Source organism: Chenopodium quinoa, unplaced genomic scaffold (genome assembly GCF_001683475.1).
Source record: "Chenopodium quinoa cultivar QQ74 unplaced genomic scaffold, ASM168347v1, whole genome shotgun sequence".
In the NCBI taxonomy this organism is placed as follows: domain Eukaryota; kingdom Viridiplantae; phylum Streptophyta; class Magnoliopsida; order Caryophyllales; family Amaranthaceae; genus Chenopodium; species Chenopodium quinoa.
In genome coordinates, this window is record NW_018744593.1 from 3,437,905 (window position 1) to 3,446,655 (window position 8,751).

Consider the following 8,751-nt stretch of genomic DNA (forward strand, 5'->3'; position numbering starts at 1 on the left):
CAACCGGGATCCTATCCAGCATTGTCAGACCACCTATTACCGCCCAGAGCTTTGAATTACAACCTCAATTCATACAGTTCATCTCCAATGACCCATTTGCAGGCACAACTCATGAATGCCCTGTTAGTCACATAGACAGTTTCTTGGAGAAGTGTGACACCATAAAGCTCAACGGTGTTATTGATGATGCTATCAGACTTCGTTTGTTCCCTTTTTCACTACGGGATAGAGCAAAGGAATGGTTACGAGACGAAGGTATAGGTTCCTTTGATACATGGGATAAGCTTGCCAAAGCTTTCTTAGTAAGATTTTTAGGGCAAGAGAAGACTGCAAGGTTAAGGAATGAGGTAGCTAACTTTTGTCAATCTGATGATGAGTCTTTATATGAGGCATGGATAAGATTCAAGCGCTTACAGAGACAATGCCCTCATCACGGTATCCCAGAGTGGATGTTGATCCAAACATTCTACAATGGTTTGACCCATGAGTTCCGCATATACATTGATGCTGCATCCGGGGGTTCTCTCATGACTAAGAACCCAACTGAAGCCAAAGAGCTAATTGAGAAGATGGTAGCCAATGATAATTATCATCCAGGAGGTCGACATAGTGAGAAGAAGGGAGGTAAATTAGATGTTGATGCTCTAACTCTTTTGACTAGCTCTGTGCAGGCATTGACAAGCAAGTTTGACAGAGAACTTGTGCGGAAGAAGTTCCTTGTCCACTGAGATCCCCTTAGAGCTTATGCCAAGGTACTTGTAATCATTGGAAATTTGACTCACGCTATCTTTAATACGCTTGATGGTGTCAATTAGTATTTGCTTGTTAGACCATTATCAGCAGTGAGGAGAAAACAAACCCCTCAATCTCTCTCTACCCACTTTCTCTTTATTCCCATCCAATTCCTCTCATGAGAGGTTTTTTTTACTACACCAATGCTCTAAAAAAAAACTCCTCATCACTTTATCCTCCACTTTTTAATATACCCCACCATCAATACACATCACCTTTTTTTTATCCTTTTATTTTTAATAATGTTTATACTACATATTTAACTTTCCAATACAATTAAAAATATGTAATATTTTTTTTAAATTACGTTTTAATTGTAATGTAATAAATTTTAGTAATTTATTAATTATTTTGGTAATTTTTTATTTTTTTTTGTTTTTTTATTTATTTAATGACGGTTAAAATTAATAAATAGAACATTTTCAATATAACTTTTATTAACGTTCTTATTAGAATATAATAATTAAAAAAAATTACAGCAATTATAGATTCTACGAAAGATGTTTTCTTAAACTTAAACGATTACATAATAAGAAGCAAATTTTTGAAATGAACACATAAACGGCAATACAAATACATCGTATATTAAATAACAGTACGATTACAAACTTAATAAAAGCGGTTTGAGCTAAAATAATACACGAAGACGAGTATTAAAATTTAAAAACGATACGATTACATTCTACAACTTTGCTTATTCGGCCGTATTATGACGAAAGTTCTGCCATATGTGTTCTACTAAATCTTGTTTGAGAGACGAATGAATTTCTGTATCACGAAGGTCAATCCTCCTCAGAAAATACGCGTTGAAATCAATGTTGGGTGGCCGCCCGATGTTGAATTCAAATGGCTCGTTGTTATTCACCGTGGCACTTGTGCTCGGTCCCGCCCGTGCTGCTGTACGTTGTGGTCGATCTTCTTCGTAGTATCGTCTCAAAACATCTGCCCGTGTGTAGTTGTGTCGTTCATCCTCGACGATCATGTTGTGCATTATTATACAGGATTTCATAATGTCACAAAGAATATCTTCGTCGAAGGCCAGTGCAGGTTGTCGTAGTATAGTAAACCTAGCTTGTAAAACTCCGAAAGCCCGTTCAACGTCTTTCCGAACTGTTACTTGTTGATCAGCAAACAACTTGTCTTTTTGAACTTGAGGATGTGTAATACCTTGTATAAAAGTTGGCCATTTCGGATAAATCCCATCTGCCAAGTAGTAGGCCAACTCATATTGACGTCCGTTTACCCAAAAATTTATTGGTGGTGCACGACCTTGTAAAACATCATCAAACACCGGTGAACGGTAAAGGAAATTAAGATCATTACATGAGCCAGGCATTCCAAAGAACGCATGCCAAATCCATAAATCCTGATCAGCAACGGCTTCAAGAATGAGGGTTGCAGTCTTGCTACGACCAGCATATTGTGCTTTCCAAGCCGTAGGACAATTCTTCCACTCCCAATGCATGCAGTCTATACTACCAATCATGCTTGGAAACCCACGCAATTCATTTTGATGAAGGATTCTCCTTAAATCTTCATCTGTAGGTTTATGTAATATTCACTTTCAAATTGTGAAATAACCCCCTGACAAAAAGGTTGCAATGCATTCCGTGAGATTGTTTGGCTGATACGTAGATATTCATCCACGACATCGGGGGCTACGCCATACGCTAACATTCTTATTGCAGCGGTGCATTTCTGCAACAGTGATAAACCAAGCTTTCCAGCTGCATTCCGACGTTGTTGGAAGAATTGATCCCCTTCAACCACCTTATTCATAATGCGACAGAACAAAGATCTTCGCATACAAAATCTACAGCGGAATTGGTTGTCGTTATACACTGCATTACTCGCAAAATAATCGTTATATAGTTGTACATGCCCTTTTTCTCTTTCCCTATCCCTTTTAGGCTCCGGGACATTTGCTATATCATTATTAAGCTGGGATTCTTGTGACGAGTGTTGGGGAATTAAAATATGAGGTAGGTGGTTAGCAGCATAATCATCAACTAACCGATCAAATTCAACGTTATTTGAGAAATCAGAAGAACTCGAGCTTGAGGTGGAGGAAATGAAAGACATGTTTTGGTTATGGTTTGGTAGTTGGTTTGTTTGGGATTCTTTCCATTTTGAATAACACTTGCATGTATATATAGTCCAAGTGACTATCAATGCATGTGAGTTGCTCTGGTTTAGCATCTGAGTAACTCTAAATTGAAATTCATGTATCATTGCAATCTCTACAATGAAATTGATGTGTCATGCATGTATATATAGTCCATATGACACTTCAATGAAATCTCTGCAATGAAATTGATGTGTCATTGCACTCTGAATTGCAATTGAATTATTGATGCATGTGATGTATGACACTTGAATAGTTGATTTGACTCTTCAATAATCTATATCATTATCATTACTTGTGTTCAGTTGATATGACTCTTCAACATAAAGCTGTGAAGATTTTATTGGGAGATGTATATTTGTCATTAACCAGTACATGTGATTATTATTAAAAATAAATTTCATAAAGTAAATAATTTACTGCATAATTAATGTTATAAAAAACATAATTCATTTCATATTAATGTAAATAAAAAGGAGTACATCTTAACATTAATTAAAATTAAAAGGACTACATTAAACATTAATTAAATAAAAACAGTAGCAAACACATTAAGCTGATCTAAATTACATGTTCCTTCTACCATAGAGTAGTGCACGTAGTTCTTCCTTGTAAGCCTCTTCATTAGGAGTTAGGTCCGGTCCCTTTGCCATTAGATCTTGCAGCATTTCATAGTTGAGCCTTCTTTCTTGAATTTCGACTTGTTTTTGGTGAAGCTCTACTTGTTTTTGCTTCCTTCTTTCCCTTTCCATGTCGAAATCCAACTTCTTCAACCGCATTTGTGCCTCGATTTCCCTTGTTGCATTATTCTGCTGCATTTGCTCAGTAATGTTTGAGACTTCAACAGCCACTCCTTTTCCCTTATTACGCTTGGACTTTGCCTTTTTAACGCCATCAGGTCGAGCAAGACCCCCAAAAGTGAAACCGGTAACGTGAACAACATCTTCATCATCAGTTCTACACCGCTTTTCACTTCCACTACTGTCATCTTCGACAGCATCACCGCAAGCTAATATTTCCTTTCTTGACAACGCCCATCTCAGTTTTGTCCTCCACTTCGGGTCATTTTTAACCATTTCCCAACCATGGTGACAATTAAAATTATGTGGAGTAGGCTTGGAGGAAATATAGAATAACTTACTTGCATTATTAACTCGGTCTGCTTCGTTGTAACCACTTCCAGTTGCCCTACCAGCTTCGTCACAACAACTACTCCATTGTATTAAATCAGTTGCCATCCTTCTCCAACGGCTTTCCAAACTCCTCAAAGGTCTTGGCGGTAGGATGTGGGGTTTCTCAGCCTGCGCTTGATCATATGTTGTAGATATTTTTTGCCATAGCGCAGCTGCTTTTTGGTTTGTACCAACAATTGCATCCTCACTGAATTGAAGATACAAACCAATTAGAGCTTCATCCTTCGCAATAGACCACATTCGACTTCCTTTTGTTAGTGGTTGGTTTTGATTCACAGACACTCTTGAAGGAGGTGGAGAGTATTGAGGAGTGTCTGGAACATTTTCTTCCATTTCATCATCTAATTGAGAATCGGTCCCTTGATAAACAAGAGGTGAATGTGGTTCATAGGTAGTGTTTTGGAAAGGAGTTTGATGAGGTATTTGTTGTGTTGAATTTTGCAAAGAAGTGTTTCCAAGCCTTTGTAGGAAAAGCTGAAATCGAGGATTAGTGACAAAATCATCACCCAAATCAGAGAAATGATTAGAAAAATTAGGGTTGTTAGGATCCATAAGTCGATAAAGTAGAAAAGTAATAAAGGTTTTTTTTTGAATAAATAAATAAAGCTTTAAACAATAATTAGTAAAAAAATCAACAATTACTAAAAGAACAATAACTAAATTATATTTTCAGAAAATAAAAACAGCTACAACAACAATAATATTAATGATAATTATAATAATAATAATAATAATAATAATAATAAATAATAATAATAATAATAATAATAATAATAAAAATAATTATAATTATAATTATAATAATAATAATTTTTTTTTTGTGAAAACCGTAATTAATAATTACAATAATAAGAAGAAGTGAGGATTGGGAAATTAGTGAATATAGGAGATTTTTTGTGTTTTTGAAAGTATATCAAAATGCATGTCTATTTATAGAGAAAAAAATTTTATGGCCGTTGGTGAAATTTTTTTATTATATATTTTTAACGGCAATATTACCGTTTTATTGAATATAACCGTTGGGAAAAAGATAAAAAATCTGATTGGTGGAAGCAATTGACGCGTGTCGCAAGCCCATTGGTTGACTTAAAGCGCGTCAATTGCCAGCCAATTCAAATTTTTTTTTGCTGAGCAACCAACAAAACGACGTAGTTTTGGCCTGGGAATGCACAAAACACGTCGTTTTGGACGTTTTCTCAGCAAATATAATGGGTTGCGTCAGATTTTGGTGGGTCCCACCACGCTACTGTTCAATCTCATTTCTCCTCAACTCTTGTGCGTTTTTGGTTCTCCTCAACCGTGAGAGCTATTTTCCTCACTGATGTAGTGTTCGGTTTTATTTTTTACACCTGAATTTTCACTCGTGAGGGCTTTTTCAATCACTGCTGGGAGTGCTCTTAGGGTCTTCGACTCGGGTGGTGAGTCCCTTGAGCATTTCAGCAAGTCCGTTCACAGTTTCTTGAAGTTTCTTAAAATCTTCTTGACTTGCTACCATTCTTATCTTTCTTTTTATTCGAACCGGTCTATAAAAAAGGATTACTTTTACGAAAGTATTATCTTTGATTAAGAGTCCTTCTTTCCTTGACCAAACGCTGTGGAAAGGGGAATCACAGACACTCATTGTCAATTACTTGACTCAAGCATGTAAGAGGAAAGTATGTGAATGTGGAAAGTGTGAGGTATGTAATGTATTGAATGTGATGTAAAGGGAAAGAATTTATTTGTGGAATGATATGGAAAAATCCGAGAATATGACGGACCCTCAACTCAAATGACGGAAAGAAGACTCATGCATGGAGATAAGACATGGTCATGGTGAAAAGACATGTACAAAGTGTGTGCAAAGACTCATGAGTGTACGTGACATGTTCAAGACTCTTGTGATGACCATGGGACTAAGTATGTGATTAGACTCAAACAAAAACTAAGTTAAGGCCTCGTTTATTCATTAAATCGGTTAATCATAGAAATTAGACTCGACACTAAGACTCGGAAAGGAAAAAACCGAACCATCGCGTGGCAATGGAACTGTCGCGGAACCTTGGTTCCATCGCGGCGCGATGAACCTGGCGTTCTGCGGCACAGACCAAATTTTTGCACCAATAAAGGAACGTCAATCTATTTTGTTTTTCGGTGATCCTTTCGAAGATTCAAGCCTATGGACTACTAGGTCGAGTATGTTTAGACTTTATGGGTTCGAATTAATTAACTAATTAGTTAAGCAAAGTCTTTTTTAGTCCTTGGTTAGTTTGTTAAGACTTTATTTACAAGAAATAAGGCAACACAAAAGGTTAGTTTAATCATAAGTAAGAATGCACAAGTAAGAGATGCACAAGTAGTCAAGTAGTCACAACATGATGCAATGAGTTTGCAACCTAACCATGGGTCTAGTTCTCTAAAGGCAAGGATTATGGTGTCCAAGAGGGTCAATGGTTATGAGTTCGGATGCATCGTGCGGAAGCCTTACCTTTGGAAGGGTTGGCACGGTAGATGGGACCCCGCAAGTTAGACTTGCTTCCATGGTTTGGTGCATTCACAAACTCGGATGCACCCATTGTTGCAGGGAGCGTTAATTAGGGTGGATGGAGTGGAATTCTTAGGGGCTAAGACCATATGTAGAACACATATGGGTTTAGAAAAGTCGGAAAAACTCAATCAGGAAGTAGAATCGTCGAGACAGTACTAGAATCGGTCAAACGAAGAAGACAGACTCTTAGCGCAATGTCGCGAGAACTTGGCGCGAGAAAATAGAGGTTGTCGCACAGCGACAACTCTATCGCGCCGCGATAAAGTTTTCATTTGGCGACAAACTCTGCTATCTCGCAACAGTTCCAACGCGTCACGACAGTTTTCTATGTTCTACGTTTTTTCTGATTTTCGTAGTATCTTTTCAATTCTAGTTGTGAAAGATATTTCCAGCTTTTTCTACATGTAAAAATCCTATGTTTTTAACGCATTACAGATGGTCTTTCTAATGTGGACCTTTTTATGGTTATGCCACAATGTTAATCAAAATTACGCATAATGAATATCTAGAATCTTTCAAGTCTCATCCACTCATTCTAAATCAATTGCCAAAATAAATTTTAGGAATCAAAATTAGAAATCCTCCCCAGTGGAGTCGCCAAAAAACTGTAGGCAATTTTTCAAACCTAACTTTTGAGCCCCATTGTGATCATGCCTTTAAGCATGGTGGCATCCAAAGGGAAGGAAGCTAGAGATAAAAGAGTCCCCAACAAGTTTTAGGAACTTGTAAACCGTTCACAGGTGTGAAGGTTACACCCCATTCACGATCAGGGAGATCGCTAACTCCATAGTGGTCCGGAACCATGACTGCATATTCGGGGATAATGGTATGAATCCAACCTAAAATAAAGAGATTGAACCCGCCCTTAATCGACCTCTACTTAATTGTTAAGATATTCATGCGCGCTTTCCGATCAACATACATACATCAAGTCAATCCTAAGACTATTTAATCTACGTTGGTTGATTATTAATGCACAATCAAATCTATTATTGGTGATCACGTGAGTTAAAATCATATTAGCCTAAATCAAATTATAAATTATCTTATTAGGCGTGATTTTAAGTACAAATTCCCTTTAAACGTGCAAGAAGGGGTGTGATCAAGCAATAACAATCAATCATGAATAATCAAGCAATGTATAGTTGACACAACAATCATCATCATCATCAAAACATCAAAACGTTATTAAAACATGATTAGCAAGATCCTAGGCATGATACTAAACAGATTAATAACAAACCTTAGCATGTCACTAAATAATCAAGATCAAAGCTTTATCCTAAACATGATACTAGAAATCATAATATTAGAAATATTAATTAACACCCTAAACATGATACTAGGAATCAAAATCAACATCCTAACATGATATTAGGAATTAATGTAATATCCTAACATGATACTAGGAATCAACACAAGATCTTAAGCATGATTTCTATATCAAAAGAACAATTAAGTAATCGAATTACTTACTTTGATGCCTCGTATTTTTTTCTATCAAAACAATACACACGTTAATAACTTCAAGAAAGATTAAATCAAATAAATAAATCAAATAAGAATTGAAATATAGATTTGGGACCAAACCCTTAGAGCTATCAACCTTTCACGTCGAAGTTGAAGGCAACTTCAAGGTTGACTAGGAGTATTCAAGGCTCGTGAAAGAGGTATGGTGTTTGTTTGAAGAGGATATCAAGGAGATGTGTTGGGATGTGTTTAGGCTAGGCTAAGAAATCAAGAAAGGAGAGAGAGAGATAGATGAAGTTTAGAGAGGGAATTAGATGATGATTGTTGGTGATTAAGCTTATTGATGATTGAAAACGGGGTAAAAAGACCTATATTTATGAGGAAAAAAGAGGGTCGAAGGATCATAAAAGAGTTAGAATTCGACTCGGAGTAAAACGGATTCCATCGTGGCGCGACAGCCTTATCGCGGCGCAATGGTGCTGTCGCTCAGCGATGGTTTTTGAAAGATTGAATCCGTACGGAATTCTGTTCCTAATCGGATTGGGTTAACCAAATATCCGTACGTATTCTATTTTGACCGGGATTAGGATCATAGAAAAACAGATTTTTTATCCGATGTTAAATTCTTAAATCTTTATCTTCTC

General features: G+C 36.6%; 2 protein-coding genes across 2 annotated transcripts; both read right to left on the reverse strand.

The window, feature by feature from the left end:
* Positions 1 to 1,486: 1,486 nt before the first annotated feature.
* Positions 1,487 to 2,874, reverse strand: LOC110699819. Its single transcript, XM_021877332.1, has 2 exons — positions 2,424 to 2,874; positions 1,487 to 2,331 (listed from the first exon to the last, which is right to left on the reverse strand). The coding sequence occupies exons 1-2, from the start codon at positions 2,872 to 2,874 to the stop codon at positions 1,487 to 1,489; spliced, it is 1,296 nt and encodes a 431-aa protein (XP_021733024.1).
* A 609-nt stretch (positions 2,875 to 3,483) lies between these two features.
* LOC110699820 (glutathione S-transferase T3-like) lies at positions 3,484 to 4,662 on the reverse strand. Its single transcript, XM_021877333.1, has one exon. The coding sequence runs from the start codon at positions 4,660 to 4,662 to the stop codon at positions 3,484 to 3,486; it is 1,179 nt and encodes a 392-aa protein (XP_021733025.1).
* Positions 4,663 to 8,751: the final 4,089 nt, after the last annotated feature.

Coding starts and splice junctions, on each gene's coding strand:
- LOC110699819 (XM_021877332.1), bottom strand. CDS start 2,874: ATGTCTTTCATTTCCTCCACCTCAAGCTCGAGTTCTTCTGATTTCTCA. Junction 2,332..2,423: donor TGTCGTGGATGAATATCTAC/GTATCAGCCAAA, acceptor ATAAACCTACAG/ATGAAGATTTAAGGAGAATC.
- LOC110699820 (XM_021877333.1), bottom strand. CDS start 4,662: ATGGATCCTAACAACCCTAATTTTTCTAATCATTTCTCTGATTTGGGT.